The sequence below is a fragment of the Echinops telfairi genome, unplaced genomic scaffold (genome assembly GCF_000313985.2).
Source record: "Echinops telfairi isolate 266 unplaced genomic scaffold, ASM31398v2 ScPeMD7_7407;HRSCAF=8445, whole genome shotgun sequence".
Classification (NCBI taxonomy): domain Eukaryota; kingdom Metazoa; phylum Chordata; class Mammalia; order Afrosoricida; family Tenrecidae; genus Echinops; species Echinops telfairi.
The window spans coordinates 8,193,124-8,209,022 of NW_022111307.1; the positions used below are offsets into that span (position 1 = coordinate 8,193,124).

At 54.4% G+C, this 15,899-nt stretch overlaps 3 protein-coding genes across 4 annotated transcripts in view; 1 reads left to right on the forward strand and 2 right to left on the reverse strand.

Moving 5' to 3' along the window:
* Positions 1-8,933, reverse strand: part of LOC101657151 (endothelin-converting enzyme 2) — a 36,998-nt gene extending 28,065 nt beyond the window's left edge. Inside the window, exons 1-3 of one of the 2 annotated variants that reach the window (XM_004713440.2) lie at positions 8,738-8,933; positions 2,807-3,090; positions 1,461-2,278 (exon numbers count right to left, since the gene is read on the reverse strand). In XM_004713440.2, coding sequence (XP_004713497.1) covers positions 1,991-2,278; positions 2,807-3,090; positions 8,738-8,933 — 768 coding nt within the window. In that variant the 3' untranslated portion in view covers positions 1,461-1,990. Of the gene's footprint in view, positions 1-1,460; positions 2,279-2,806; positions 3,091-8,737 lie in introns of those variants that run through there. The other variant, XM_030887353.2, reaches the window with a different exon arrangement.
* A 747-nt stretch (positions 8,934-9,680) lies between these two features.
* ALG3 (ALG3 alpha-1,3- mannosyltransferase) lies at positions 9,681-15,299 on the forward strand. Its single transcript, XM_004713441.3, has 9 exons — positions 9,681-9,889; positions 11,723-11,822; positions 11,923-12,070; positions 12,162-12,322; positions 12,715-12,835; positions 13,196-13,401; positions 13,529-13,605; positions 14,778-14,922; positions 15,061-15,299. Exons 1-9 carry the CDS (start codon positions 9,688-9,690, stop codon positions 15,221-15,223), a joined length of 1,323 nt encoding a protein of 440 aa, XP_004713498.1. The 5' UTR covers positions 9,681-9,687; the 3' UTR covers positions 15,224-15,299.
* A 92-nt stretch (positions 15,300-15,391) lies between these two features.
* VWA5B2 (von Willebrand factor A domain containing 5B2) overlaps positions 15,392-15,899 on the reverse strand; it is a 12,264-nt gene continuing 11,756 nt past the window's right edge. Inside the window, exon 17 of the mRNA XM_045296413.1 lies at positions 15,392-15,891. Within this exon, the coding sequence (XP_045152348.1) occupies positions 15,694-15,891 (198 nt within the window). The 3' untranslated portion in view covers positions 15,392-15,693. The remainder of the gene's footprint in view (positions 15,892-15,899) is intronic.

A 15,899-nucleotide genomic window follows, 5' to 3' on the forward strand; every position in this document is an offset into this window, starting at 1 on the left:
AGGGGCGTTCTCTTGAAATGAGGGTTGAAGGGAGGGGGGTCTCACGAGCCAAAGGTTTTATTGAGCTCAGACGGAGGAGGGTTCAGGCGGCAGAAAGATTTGGACCGGGAGGTTGAATGGCGGGAGCCTTTGGAAGAGGAACGTTCCGTCATTGGGAGAGGAGAGGGTCTGCAGGGGCCAGGCTTGGCAGTGGGTTGAGTTGGCAGGAAAGTGGCGTGGGGAGGGCATTCGGTGGCGTGGGGGTCCAAGGGGCGCTCAGGGCCACCAGTAGGAGCCGTGTGGGGTGCGAAGACGGAGGGCCCACTGTTGCCGCTGCCCCTCGAGGCCACGCGGCTGACGCGCTTTCTCCTTGCGCAGTGGTGATCGAGGATGACCGGATAGACGACGTGCTGAAGGGGATGGGGGAGAAGCCACCGTCCGGAGTGTAGACGCACCGGCTCGGGCGGCGGGCTCCGGGCCCAGCCGCGCAGCGGCCAGGAGCGCGGGCCGGTGATGCGGCTGCCGGCGACACCCTCCCCGGCCCAGGCGCCCGCGGGCGGGGGCTGCGGGGCCGCGTTGGGTCAGTGTTGCTGCCGCTAGGCACTCCGGAGCTGTCCGCTTCAGCACCACGGCGGCGGCTGTAGCTGCGGTGCGCGCGGGCCCGGAGCCCGCCGCCGCCGCGCTCATGCACTTTAGAACCTCGGGCCGCAGCCCCACCCTGCACACCGGAACGGACACGGAGACCCGCGGCCCCGAGCCCCTGGCCCGCCCCCTCCCGCACGGCACCCCTGCCCCGCCCCCTCCGGCCACTCGGGTCTGCAGAACAAGGCGACCGACTGGCCGGCGTGTCGGACCGGACCGCACGCGGCCAGGGATGTTTGGCTGCGTCTTTGCATGAGCTTCCCACCTCTGTGAGCCCAGCCCTCCAGGCCGCTCCTCACCCTTCCCCTGTCTGGCGTGACCCCCATCCTCAGCCTCTTTCTAAGGGACTTCCTCAGCACATTTGTATTTTTATATCCGATTCTTTGTTTACTGGTTCCACTCATGGTTCATGCCCTCCCCCCCCCACGGTCTCAGCCGCGCCTGGCGGGTGGGACGGGTGTTGAGGCTGGGGTGGTACAAGCCCCCAACATGGTAACCAACCACATGGCCAGTCTGCCCAGGCCTGACCCCGCGACGGCTCTCTGGCAGACTCCTCTTCCTGCAAGGTGTCACCTTCCATGGGCCCAGAACCTGATTTTACCTTGGACCCCTGGGTCCGTCCTGCCCCTGGATACCCAAATGGGGACTGCTCTGCACCTTTGAATGACACATGGCCCCGGAGATGTTCTCAACCCAGGGGTGTCCTCTGTAAATGTTCCTCCACCCTCACTGTATCAGGAGTGTGTGAATAAACACAGACCTCCCTGTGTGTGTGATGTGTGTGTGTGGCAACTGTTTCTGTCTGCTCAGGAGCTGAACAAAAATGACTCCGAGTCCTCTTTGGATGAGGGAACAGGTATTGAGAAATTCGGTGCGTGTCGGTGGCTGGAAAGGGTTGCCAAAGCAGGCCGAAGCAGAACAGACGCACTAGAGCTGGCTCTAGGACAACAGCACAGAGCTGTCTAGATGAAAAGCCTGCAGCCTCTGGTGGAGAAATGACAATCGGATGGGGCGAGTAACTGGCCCCAGGGACGTAGGTCTCCGAGCTGGTGAGCCGAGGAGCTGTGCTAAGCTTTGTCGTAAGGGCAAATTTTTGCACTGAGTGCAAATGTTTAAAGAATGGCTTTGGGGAACCTGTGAGAACCCCGAGGAGCCCAAGAAGAAAGCCAGGCGCCTGGGATCTGAGATCGAACCTGACCTGAGATGTATTGGTTCACATGGGCTATCTTGCAGTAACTCTTCTCTTAGGCATGAGGCCCTTGAGCTGTGAACACCTTGGACCCTACCCCAGGTCCCGAGGTCAGGATGTTCCACTCCCTGAGGAGCCCGGGGCAAGAAGGCCGAGGGTGGGAGCATGATGGCTCAGGGCTCACAGCTGAATGGCACTGAGGAAGTCCTCATGAGCTGAGTCCTGCAGGAAGCAGGGTGAGGTTGCAGGGCTAGTGGGTGCGAGGAGCTTGGCTCCCAGGGCCATCTGAGCCACACTTAGCTCCCCACCCTTGTGCATAAAGTAGAGGTGGAAGTGGAAACCGCTGCCGTAGGTTGCGTGCCTCAGGGACCAGCCATAACCAGTTTGGGCATAGTGCCTACTCCGAAAGTGGGGAGCCGCAGAGGTCAGGGAGATGAACCGGCCCCCAGGAACCAGCACTCGGCTCACCTGCAAGGGAAACAAAGACGCCCTCAGTGAAGAGACCCCCTCCAGGTTCTCAAAGGTCAGTATCTGCCCAGGTGCTCACTGAGGCAAACTTGGGGTACTGTCCTGTATCTAGGTAGCTCTGGGCTCCCCATGGGAATGGACTGAGCCCTGCCCGTCCCCTGTCCATTCGTGGAGTCTCTATTCTAGGCATCTAGGAGCACATTTGTGACTGGGGTTCAGGGAGCACTGCTTTCCAGCAAATGCTCATCCTCCTAGTTTGTGTCATCTGTCTAGTACCTGGCTGCTACCTCATCCCTACAGCAACCCAGGAGCCAATCATCAGCCAGTGTGAGCCTAGCCCTTCAAGTCCTCTCCAATCCCGACCCAGATTAACCCTCTCCTTCCTTCAGGACATTCTATATTCCTGAGAGGGGTCCACCACTTGGTCTGGACCATGCCCCCTTTTTGGCTTCTGAGTTCTTCCAATGTCCTGACACCTTAACCCTTCATTCCCATGTGTCAGTCTGTCATTCCTTGTTGCTCCCTCACCTCACTCAGCACCTGGTCCACAGTGTGGGCAGCTTCAGGGGACACAGTCCAGGGGTCCCGCTCCCCAGCCAGCAAGGCATCCAGCACGCCCTTCTCCAGCACCACGTTGAAGGAGCCACTGGGAAAGCCCAGAGCCCGTACATCCATCGTCTCCCAGCGCAGCGAGGGCACGTGGGCATAGCGAACCCTCATGGCGGCCACCACTACAGACGAGTAGTCCACACTGGTCACATCAGGGAAGCCCCCGAGGTACAGCTCGTAGCTCAGGGCACTGTTCCCACAGCCTGGGGGTGAGAGGGAGTGGGTGGCAAAAGGTTTACGTTAGTACTGGTTTTCAGCTTCCCTTTATTCACCCGCTGTTGGCCGTGCTGAGGGTGAAGCCAAGGGATACAGGGAAGAGCGTGAGCCTTGAGCCTTGGAGCACAGAGGCATGGGTTAAGATCCTGGCTCTACCACCGCCAGCTGTGGACTAGGACAGATCGTCGGAATGCCAGGCACTTGGTTTCCTATACAGATGAAGATACTACTTTGCTCACATGCAGGACAAGGTGCGCTGAACTGAAGAGCTCAAACAGCTGGAGTGCAGCTGACGAGGCTCTGAACTTGAGTCATCCGAAGAGCTGGGCTCTAATAGTCCTAGCCACTTGGTCATGACCAGCCGTTCAACACTTTGAGCCACAGTGTCCTCAAACTAAGAATGGGGCAAAGATCGGTGTCATTAGAACAATAAGAGCTGTCAGAGCCCCCAATAAAACGATTTATTAAAAAAATATATTAGGATAGAACTAAGATGACTCTGGTGGTGTCATGGTGGTGTGCCCAGGAGTCGATGCCGGCGGTTTCTGAGGCTGTCCTTGGCATTGGGACAGGCCATCGGGCTTTTCTCCTGCAGAGTGGCTGGTGCGTTCGAACCGACGACCTTTTGGTTAGTGGCTGAGCACTTCACTATTGTGCCCGGAGATGTTCTCGACTCAGGGGTGCCACCAACCCCAAACCAAGAAACCAAACCAAATACCCCCCCCCCCCTCCATCCAGCTGATTCCAACTCATAGCGAGCTCAAATAGAGTGCCCAAGACGTGGGCAGGCAGCCTCACCTCTCTGGGGAGGTGCTACTAGTGGGTTTGAATCGCCAACCTTGCAGTTAACAGCCCAATGCCGAAGGCAGTACTCCTTGAATATTACCATTAGGATAATGGGAACGTTGTTATTAGACTAACCTAGCGCTTAACTCTCGGGGGCCCTCTGGAGATAGAAGGCGGAATTAACAAGTGATGGGAAAGCTAAGTGAGGACACACAGAGGGACCGGGTCCCTTCTATTAAGTACTGCATACTGGGGTCCAATAAAGTCTGTGTATGACTGTCTTCTCTTGACACTCTCTCTCAATGGCCTCTGGACACCAATTGCACACGTAGTTCGTCTGAGCAAGCTCAGATCTCAAGTTACAGGGGACAGTCATCCACACCCAAGTCTGCCTAGGACTTCAGGTACCAGCCTCAAGCTTGGGGGTTCCCACAATACCTTCACTTATGAGAGCCACTGGCTAGAAATTCCAGGGTTCCTACTACTCAGGACATCAATTGTAAGTTTGTTTGGTTTTGGGCGGTAGGGGCCCTAAAACTTCTTTACTTATGACCTACTGTTTACAAATGTAGGGTTTCCTTGGGTTAAATAATTTGCAAAAATGACTGACAAAATTTAGAATGGTGTTATACTTTGATTAGTTTTATTACAGCAAAAGGGATAAAAAGTAAACATGTCGAGTGACGTCTGAGAAGATCCGCAATGTGGAGCTTCCCTGTTCCAAGAGATGTGTCACTCTCCCAAGCTTGGATGTCTCTCACCAACCGGGAAGGTCCACAGCTTCAGTGTCCAGACTTGTCCTTGGGACATTCAGTACGTAGGTATGATTGCTTAAATTCGTGGCTGGAGTCAACCTCTAGCCCTCTTCCCTGAGATAACCCAGTGGGTCTTTCCAGCATGGCCAGCCCTAACCCAAGATTCACGTCATTTTATTAATATAAACCCGATCACGGGGAAAATTCCAAGAGTTTAAGGTTCCCCCCAGGAATCAAAAATGAAAACCAAGTGATTTGGGTCAAGTGAATTGCGTACCCTCACAGACTTGCATGATGAACAAGAGTCCTTGCCCTCAAGGACTTATGCTCTGGTGGGAGGAGAGGACCTGTAGCAGGCAGTTAATTGGCACGTGGCTTCGACAGCACATAGTAGGGCCCACACCCCACTGAAGGTAGATTGCTCAAAGGTTTCAAAGCCGTCGACAACCAAGCAACCAAAGAATCGTGCTCTGGAATTAAGTGCCAAGAGAGCAGATCCAATGAGGGCAGGGTCAAGTTATAGAAAATGTGGAGGTTGAGGAGTAGATGTGGATCCACAGCCCAATGGATTTGATCTTAGAAGATCTTTTGGCTTCTCCCAGGTCCTCCTGGGAGCCTGAGACTGGGTCTAGATAATGGCTCTTGGCAGGTTCATGGGGGAATCCCAGCTCCTGGGATTAGGTTGCCTTTAATCCCCATTTGTCTGTCTAAGAGGATCAGGATCAGTTGCTGGGATAATCCTAATCTAGCAGAGTTTATCACCCGGACAGGGCATGCAGGGGCAGCTGGCCACTCTTCAGTGCCCCCTCTCATGTTCCTCAGACCCCGGGAAAAGGCAACATATGCTTCTAAATGTTGGAGCCACCATAGCCTCACTGGGCTGGCTGTCCAGAAAACTGACCCAGACAGGCGGAACTTCCAGTGTGTTCCCTGACTGGCAACCTACCCACCACCCCCACACCTGACCTGCTCTCAGAAGCCTGCTTGATTTTAGACCAGTCCAAATCCCCTTGGTAGAGGAGGGTATCTTCCAAAAGGCCTTAACCAAAAAGGAAGGGGAACAAAGGCAGACCACATGGTCACCATGCTCACCAATCAGCAACTTCTGACCCTGCTGCCTCAGTGACTTGGGGCTAGCAACTAAGAGAGGGACTTAGGGCATCAGAGCCCCGAAGAATCAGTCCAGATCCAAGAAGCCATCACATGGGGCCTAAAGGTATATGGATGCTAACCAAGACTGTGGGATAAGCCATGTTGCCAATTTATTCACTTATGACAGAAAACTAACCCTTATGGGGTCTGGGCCATTGACTCCTCCCGTTCAATCCCTGTTCTCCTTATACCCATAACCATCAAGTTGATTTTGCCTCATAGTGACCCTAGAGGAACTCTGAGACTATAGATCTTGACAGGATCGGACAGCCTCATCGTTCTACAGTGGAACAGCTGGTAGGTCTGAGCTGCTGGCCTTGTGGTCGGCAGCCCAACGCTAAACCCCCGTGCCACCAGGCCTCCTGATAGGAAGTCTAAGCGAGAAGTTGTATCATGATGAGAGGATTCCTAAGGAGCATGGAGCACCAAGCAAGGAGGAAAAATAGAAATGCAATGATGATAAAGTGGTGACAGCCAGATCCATTCACTTGCCGTGAGGATATTCCAGCCATAGGGAGCAGACACACCCTCCTTGGGAAGGGCATTCTGTTCTCTGGATAAACTGCCATTTTCCATAATAACAGTCATTGAACACGAGATTCTACACTAAGTTTGTATAAGAACCACCGCAGTTTATGTTCGTAGTTGTGGCTGGGTGCGGTTGAGTCAGCTCTGATTCAGTGACTCAGCATCCAACAGAAGGACACACTGGGGCCACCTTCACCATCATTGCTATATGGCAGCCTAGCATTGAAACCCCTGGGTCAATCCATTGCATTGATTGTCTTCCTTTTTTTCACTGGCCCTGATATATTATTATCCATCTAGTATTATTATTACCATTCCCATTGTCTAGGTTGGGAAACTGAGTCAGCCCAAAGTAGAAGAACTTTCCCCAAGTCAGCATCATTGGTAGCCACAGAATTTGGATCTAGCCCAGGCAGGTCTGTCTAACTTTAGAGCCCGAGTTCTCAAACCACTAGGCTCAACTGCCACTCATTTTCAAGAGGCCCGCTCACCTGCAGGGGTCACGCTACACCTTCAGTTATAGCAACATGACCAACTGGCTCTTATTCACAATGTGATCATGTTACCACTTTCAACAGAGTTCTAGATGTTGTCTACACCCCCTCTTTGAGGTTCCACAGGAGAGGAACACGCGCTGGCGTCAGAAGGCACCCCCACTCTACCACGTACCACATACGCATAACTGTAGTGGACGCTCAGTGCTCGGCCAGGTCCCCTTGTGTTCCTGTTGCTGCTCTGTGTCCACTGTTTGTGTAATTGCTTCTAACTGTCTACATCTATCACTCTTCAGGCTGAAACTAACCTTTATTTGCCTGGCATTGTTCCAGGCCTCTCATTCTCATGCAATCATCTTAAACTCATGAATCCTCATCTCTTTATGGCTGGGGGAAAAAAAGAGGCAGAGAAAATTAAGTATTTTGTTCAGGTTTACACAGCTAGTATATAAACAGAACCAAGATTCCAACAAAATTAACTCCCTCCATAGTCCAAGTTCTCAACTATTAGGTTAACTAGATTAACTTTTTTTTCTAATACCAGGAATATTCTATTTTCCAAATTGAGTAGGTTATACAGATTATCCTTTACATGCACTGTGGTGTAGCTATTTTTCTTTTTTAAAATTTTTTATATTTATGAAATATATATATAGCCACAGTCAGGCAGTCAATTCTGACTCTTACCACCCTCCCTATACAGGGTTTTGAGATGATAAATCTTTCCTGGAGCAAAGAGCCTCATCTCTGCCTCCTTTCCCCTCAGTAGCTGGGGGGCTTGAAATGCTGTTCTTGCCACGCCTAAGCCACGAAGTCAGCTGTCTATTTTCAAAAAAAAAGGAAGGAAACCTGTTGCTTACTTACTATGAGTTGGCACTGACTTGTTGGCAGAGTTTTTTTGAGAGCCCTGGTGGCATAGTGGGTTATGCCGCTGCAAAAAACACCAGCCTACTCCGTGGGAGAAAGATGAGGCTTTCTACTCCTATAAAAATTGGCAAGCTCAGAAACCCTCGGGGCCTTTCTTCTGTCCTATAGGGTCACTCTGAGGCAGAATGGGCTCAATGGCAGTGAGTTTGGGTGGAGTGAGTTTAGAGCCTCTAAGGTTGGCAATAGAAGCCCTGGTGGTGTAGTGGGTAGCATTGGGCTGCTAACCACAAGGTCAGTAATTCAAGACGACCAGCTGCGTCGCAGGAGAAAGACGGGCTTTCTACTCCTACTAGGAGTTCCAGTCTCGGAAACCCGCGGGGGCAGTTCTACCCTGCCCTGTGGAGTCGGCACCGACTCCACGGCAGTGAGAAGGTTGGCAGTGGGAGAGCACCGCGAGAGCGTGGCTGAGACACAACTCGCATCGCTGCCCGCTCTCTTCTGAGTAATGGATGGCACCGATCTCGGTTGCAATGTCCCCCCTGGTCACAGGAGGCGCTGCTCAGCCCCCTCAGCACAGGGGACGTGGGACCAAGTGACAGGTCCAGAAGATGCTGAGATGCTAGACATCGCTAAGTGCCAATGGCACTTGGTTCCCGTGGACACACACACACATATCCTCTGGGTTTTGTGCTAGAGGTGTGTGCCTTACTGGAGCTCACAGTGCCATTTCTCGGACGCCGAGAACAGGTGCACACGTCCTGTCACACAGCCACCTAGCGTTGGGACTTGAACCAGGTCCCCCAAGCTCTCCAGCGCTCAAGGCTGCCTCCCGGAGGTCCAGAACAAAGTCCGGCGGCACACACTGAGATCCTGGGTTTCTCCACGGCGCCCGGGATTGGGAATCTCTTGGTTCCTGTTGGTCCCGGCTAAATCCGACCAAGTGCAGGTGCCGGATCTTGGTTGGGCTGGGACCCACTGAAGGAAGGAGGCCCGGGCCAGGCGTGGGGTGTGGAGGGGCTTGCTCCAGCCTGCTCCACTGGGGAACTACCCACCTAGCACGAGGATCCTATCCTCTGGCCGCAGCTCCGGCTCCACAATGGCGCGGAAGGAGGAAAAGTCTCCGAACCACTCGTAGGGAGCGCAGTCGGCAGCATCCTGGTAGCGCTGATCCCAGTACTGGACCTCGCAGTACCCGCCGTTCTGTTCCGGTAACTCGGGCAGGGACGGCGGCGCCGCGGAAGAAGCCATGCTGCCAGTGGCGGGGCCGACAAGGCCAGCCGAGAAGCTGGCCACGCCCTTGGGCGGGGCTTAGCGCTCCAAAGTAGCCAATCAAGATGTCAGCGCTTGGGGGCGGGGCCTCGGTCTTCCACCTCCCCACCCCTCTCCCCCCACCCCCAACCACCTGCAGTTGCTCAACACAAACACGTGGAACTTCCGGCCTTTAGGACGCGCTCTGGGAAGAATCCTCCGGCTCGGAAAACGAGAGGATCCGGTTTCTACATGGCTGGTTCACCGGAGGCCCACACGCTTGGTGTCGGACTCGCTGCCCTTGCTTCTTATTTTGTTTGCTTTTTTCTGCTAAAAGGCTGAAAACTAGTGAAAGATTCACTGCTTCCCACACCATCTTGAGCGCCTGGATCTCCTAAGGCAGGAAGAGAGGGACGCAGGCACGGGCCTCGCCCTCCAGCAAAGACCCTCGTGGAGGTGTATGGCCCAGGGAGGCCAAGTGTGAAGGGGAGCAGCGTGGCTTTGGTTTGGGCGAACGTTTACTCCCCTACACGAGCTGGGTGTATAGTGGCTAATGAGACTTGGTTCTTGCTCCCACAGAGCATACAGCCCGTCAGGAGGACCATGTGGAAGAAAGAAACTCTAACGGCGCAAATATGACTGACCGCTCAGGTGGTTGGCGCTGCGGGCGGCGAGAGGCTGGTCCGCGAGCGGAACCTAAGTGCTCCACGGTGGTTTCCTGGATGGCGGACCCGCCTGCGGGCGCACCATCAAGATGGCGGCTGGGCTGCGGAAACGCGGCCGCGCTGGGGCTGGCGCCGCGGCCCGGGCAGCAGGTCGCTGCGAGCAATGGCTGCGGCGGGCCTGGCAAGAGCGGCGCCTGCTGCTGGTGGAGCCTCGCTACACGCTGCTGGTGGCCGCCTGCCTCTGCCTAGCGGAGGTGGGCATCACCTTCTGGGTCATTCACAGGGTGGCATGTGAGTGCGCCGGGGGGAGAGGGCGGGCAGGAGTGGGAGGGGACACCCAAACTGGGTCCCAGACCCATTCATTCGTCGACTGCAGCCTCGGATCTTTCTCCCCAGTCCTAAGTCTGTTAGACAGAAACCAAGCCCTGTCTGAATTCTGCCTCCGCAACCGAGGGCGGGTCCTGGCGTTGAACCCTCTGTTAGGGCTTGGAAAAACAGCCTGGAAAATCAGAAGACCGCGTTGAAATGGATGTACTGCTGCTCCTGCCCGTTCTGTGGCTTTGAGCAAGTCACGTCCCCGTCTGAATCTCAACTTTCTCATCCGCTTAATTCTGTGGCCTCAAAAGCCCCTTCTCAACTCTGGCTGTTCATGACCATTTGAGTCTATTGGTGACTTTCTTTCCAGGTTGAATCGAGACACGGATTAAAGCACCTACTTTTCTTGATAAGAAATTAACTCAACTCTTATTTATATACTTAACAGTGCTAGAGGTATACAGTGGTGAATGAGATATCTAGTCCTTGACATAGTTAGCAGGCAATTACAGTGCATCTTATTCACCATTGGCAGTGGAAAGAGTGCTATAACGGATGTCTCGATGCCATCGAGTCTGCTCTGACTCAGAGCACCCCTCTAGGACAGGGTAGCACTGCCCCTGTGGGCATCCAAGATGGTAACTCTGAGGGAGTAGAAAGCTTCCTCTTTCTTCCGCAGAGCAGCTGGTTGTTTCGAACTGTTGACTTTGTGGTTAACAACCCAACGTGTAACCACTATGGCAGCAGAAGCATTTAAGTCAAGCCTGAGGAATGGGGGAAGCTTCCTAGAGGCACCCCCACCCCCTTGAAAGTCAGGAGCTAGCAGGTTGCAAAAGGAGAAGATTGCTCTAGATCAGTGGTTCTCAACCTTTCTATGCCGAGACCCTTTAATACAGTTCCTCATGTTGCAGTGACCCCCAACCCTAAAATTATTTTCGTTGCTACTTCATCACTGTAATTTTGTTACTGTTATGAATCCGGCGACCCCTGTGAAAGGGTTGTTCGACCCCCAAAGGGGTTGCGACCCACAGGTTGAGAACGGCTGCTCTAGATGAAGGAATTCTTTTTAAACAAACCTCCAGTTAAAAGATAGCCTGTGTTTTTGTTTTTTTTTCCCTTAGGGCTGGAATATAGAATCAAGTAAGGGTGGTAGTGAGAGATGAGTCGCAGAAATAAGTTAAGTTCCTTCCATAAAAATGGGTATAAGAGTTTGGTCTTGAATTTTTGAAGGGTCTGAAGCAGAGAGATTTCATCTGATTTGTATTTTAGAAAAAGCATTGGACTACACTACAGGCATAAGAAAAATTGTAGTGGTGCGAAAGGGGAGTAAGGTGCGACCGTATTGCTGTGTCCTTTCCCCTAATTAAGCGATTGCTCTGTAGACTCTAGCTAACATGTTAGCCTTGAATCTTTTGAGTCTGTGCCAGAGAAAGATGAGGTATTTTGATAAGGAACCAGTAGGACTCGGTGCCTGGGAATTAGATATGGGGGAGAAGAAAGTATCAAAGATGTTACCCAGGTGTGTGACCTGGGCAGCTGGGTGGATGATGATGCCTTGCGTGGGTCTCAGGAAGGGGAGTAGGGCTGGGAGGAAAGGTCTTAATGAGCTCAGTTATAGGCATCTTGAGCTCCAGATGCCTGTGCGTCCCCCAGAGAGGTGTGGTTGGGAAACCCACAAAGAGAGCTGGGTTGAGGATGTGATGGAGGCCCTGAGAGTGAGCTAGCATTTTGCCGGGATAGACTGGAGGTACAGGGACACCCAACTGCTGGTGTTTGAAGTAACCAGACGGCCCCCCATCTTATTTCCAGACACAGAGATCGACTGGAAGGCCTACATGGCTGAGGTGGAGGGTGTCATCAATGGTACCTATGACTACACACAACTGCAGGGTGACACTGGACCTCTTGTGTGAGTGTGGGTGGGCCGTTTGGAGAGGACCTGGAGAAAGAGGCCTGGTGGTGCAGAGGGGATTGCTCGACCTCGGCTCCTATTCACTCTCCCCTTCTAGGTACCCGGCTGGCTTTGTGTACATCTTCATGGGGCTGTACCATGCTACTGACCGGGGCACGGACATCCATGTGGCCCAGCACATCTTCGCTGTGCTCTACCTGGCCACCCTGCTGCTTGTCTTCTGGATCTACCACCAGACCTGCAAAGTGAGTCCATCCCACCAGGGTCCAGGGGGCCCACTGGGGAGTGGGAGGCTCAGGCCCAGGGAACTGACGGTCCCTTTGTGCCTACCCCCAGGTTCCTCCCTTCGTGTTTTTCTTCATGTGCTGCGCCTCGTACCGTGTGCACTCCATATTTGTGCTGAGGCTGTTCAATGACCCTGTGGCTATGGCGCTGCTCTTTCTCAGCATCAACCTCCTGCTGGCCCAGCGCTGGGGCTGGGGCTGCTGCTGTTTCAGGTCACAGTCCCTGCCTTCTGGCCCCCTCTTGTCTGTGTATTGCCATCTCTCCCCCCAGTGCTCTGCAGCACACAGGGGAAGGGAATGGCCAATATTGGTCAGTCGGGATCTATCGAAAGCCACCCTGTAATGCTCACACTGGTACCTCTCCCTGACCTCCAGATGGCCTCCTCTGTTGGCTATGGCCTTGCATGTACTAAGTGCTGAATACAGAAACCAGATATCGGATGCCCCTGCCCCCTTCTCTTCCCTGATCCCAAGCAGTTCTGAATGTCGGCCCCACCCTGGAATTTGCGGAGGGTGGAGGTGGTTGCTGTGGGGACAGGGCATCTCTGGGTTGGGTGCAGAGCCTGGAACTGACCTTCCTGCCTCCTCTCCTTGGCCCTTTCCAGCCTCGCTGTCTCCGTGAAGATGAACGTGCTGCTCTTTGCTCCCGGCCTTCTGTTCCTTCTCCTCACGCAGTTTGGCCTCCGTGGGGCCCTACCCAAGCTGAGCCTGTGTGCTGCCCTTCAGGTACTCCCACTTGGTCCTGTGCCCTTTCAAACGGCCTCCTTCCCCCATCCCTGAGACAGGGGTTTGGGGCTGATCGGTTTCCTTGGCTATAAAAGGAGGACGTTGAGCTAGAGGTCTCTGAGGGCCATTCTCGTTCCGTCCAGTTATGACTCGAAGCCACATGTAAAGCATGCTTTTTACCTGCCTCCTCAGCTTCTCTGGACCCAAGCTCTGGCCTTGGGCAGGGGTGGTGGGGCAGTGTTGGCTTTCTTGCCATTCCTGGTGGGGAGTAGAGAGCCTCTGCAGCCTGGACCCTACTTCCCTCAGAGATTGGGGCCAGCTTTGCCTGGACAACTCCGCTGACCCCACCCTCCCCCTCAGGTGATCCTGGGGCTGCCCTTCCTGTTGGAAAACCCCGTTGGCTACTTGTCCCGTTCCTTTGACCTCGGCCGCCAGTTTCTCTTCCGTTGGACAGTAAATTGGCGCTTCCTTCCCGAGCCCCTCTTCCTGCACCGAGCCTTCCACTTGGTCCTGCTGGCTGCGCACCTCCTCCTGCTCCTGCTCTTTGCCCTCTGCAGGTGGCACAGGTAAGAAGCGGGCAGGGCTTTGGGCAGATTTGAGAAGGAGAAAAGGGGCTGTTTAGTGGAGATGTGGAGCCCCTGGGGCTGAGTCCACCAGAGGGGCTTGCTAACTGTCTAAATGGCTTCTCCTCAGGACCGGGGAAAGTATCCTGTCGCTGCTGAAGGACCCCTCCAAAAGGAAGGTCCCTCCCCAACCCCTCACTTCCAATCATATCCTTTGCATCGTGGGAAGGTAAGCTTTGCCTCTCCGGGTGCAAAGACTGGGCCCTGGTGAGTGCAGCCCAGACAGCCCAGACCCTGGGCAGAGGTCCTGTTAATAGCTCCAGCCGTATCCATAGAGCACCCGCTCTGCAGCAAGCACTGCTGAGTGCGTCCCATATTTTATTCTTACTCCTAAAGATCCCACAGACTAATAAGCTACCCAAACCATCAAACCGAATTGACTGACTCATCGCAACCCTATAGCACAGGGTAGAACTGGCCCTCAGAGTTCCAAGACTAATTGTTGACAGGGGCAGAAAACTCCATCTTTCTCCCTCAGGATGGCTGGTGGTTTCGAACTGCAGACCTTGTTGATTATAGCCCAACTCTGTACCATTATGCCACCAGTGTGTCTTAAGCTACCACTAGGGACCACTAACAGCTACCATTACTGGGTGCTCATTCTCTCCTATGTTCTATCCTGAGAGATGCACATCATATAATTTTAAACAAACAAAAAATTAACAGTGTGGTAAATAAATAGATATCAAAACACAGGACATTTCAACCATCTCCACATGGACATTATGTTCATCGTGTTGTTCCCCCTCTGCTCTATCTGTTCCCAAGCCACATCATCACCCGTAGCAGCAGCTCCGGGTCCTTTCAGGAGCGAGGCCTTTCTCCGGCCCGCCTGTCCGCCCCAGTAACCACTGATGAGCTCCGTTCTCTATGCACTTGTTTATCCAAGAGTTCACTCTGCCATTGTGTGACTGATTCTTCCACTCAGCTGAAATCATGTGGTCAGGGCTCATCCAGTTGTAGCATGTATCAGGCTTCCATATCTCTTCATGCCGGAGTGATGAACTCTATCGCATATACACTCGAACATTTCAAACTCTGAGATGAGGAGAGCATCCTTATTTTCACCTTATAGATGGCAAAATGAAGTCGTTAGAGCTTAAATAACTGGCCAAGGTCACACAGCCAGAACGACCCCTGGTTTTACTATCTCATTAGATTCAGGAGCTGGACCAGAGGTTAGGAAACTTGCCTAAAGGCATGCAAATAAGGAGGGCAGAGCCCGGGGGCTCTCCCCAGAACTTCTGCCTTTCTGCTCTGGAACAGTCCCCCTCCCATCTTGTCCTCTGCTCCTGCCCTTGGCCTTGACCACCACCTACAGATCGTTTCCACTCTCTTCACCTCCAATTTTATTGGCATCTGCTTCAGCCGCTCCCTCCACTACCAGTTCTACGTCTGGTACTTCCACACACTGCCCTACCTCCTGTGGGCCATGCCTGCTCGCTGGCTCACACACCTATTCAGGTACAGCTTGACCACCCTGGGGAGTGGGAAGGGCTAGGGGGCTTGGACTTGGGGGAGGGATGTGCCCAGGGTTCGAGGAACCAAAGGACTGCAGACTCCAGAACTGGGCAGCAGCCGGTGCCTGCTTCTCTCCCCAAGGCTGCTGGTGCTGGGGCTCATCGAGCTCTCGTGGAACACGTACCCATCCACGTCCTGCAGCTCAGCAGCCCTGCACATGTGCCACGCCGTCATCCTGCTGCAGCTCTGGCTGGGGCCTCAGCCCTTCCCCGAGAGCACGCAGCACAGCAAGAAAGCCCACTGAAGCCCACCCTGTGCCCTCGACCACTGAAGACCCTGGGGAGACGGACTCTGCCCTTCCAATAAATCTTGCACGGCCACCTCTGTGCAGCCTACCCAAGGGATGGGCAGCTGGTGGCGGCCCCCCACCTCGGCCTAGCGGTGTGCACCAGGCCAGATAGAGAGCTCCGTCTGTCGGCTGTCTAGAGAGGCACTTTATTGCATAGGATCTGGGGCTGTGGCTCTCTCCCCTTGCTGCCCTGCTGGAGCAGATTGTGTGTGTGTGTGTGTGTGTGTGTGTGTGTGTGTAATACACTGGATGGGAGGAGCAGGAGAGAGCACAGGCAGGCACTTTGTGGGCTGGGGAGAGTCTGGGAAGGGAGGAGAAGCAGTTCGTGCTGGGCCACAGCGGCGGCCACCCCCCACCCCCACCCCTTCCCAGAGCCCGGAAGCCAGCCGGGTGGCAGTGTCTGTCGGGAGTCCGCGGGGTGGCCCTCACACGTTGGATGGGCTGTAGCACAGCAGGTGCAGCTGTAGGTTCTGGTCCCAGTGGCGCAGCAGCAGGAAGAGCCCCCGGGCCGCCGCCTTGAGCGCCGCCACGTCCAGGCCGTCGGGCAGGTGCTGGGCCCGCAGCCAGCCGTCCGCCTTGGCCGCCGCCAGCTCCCACTCGCCGAAGGCGGCGGCGCAGCGGTGCTCCAGCC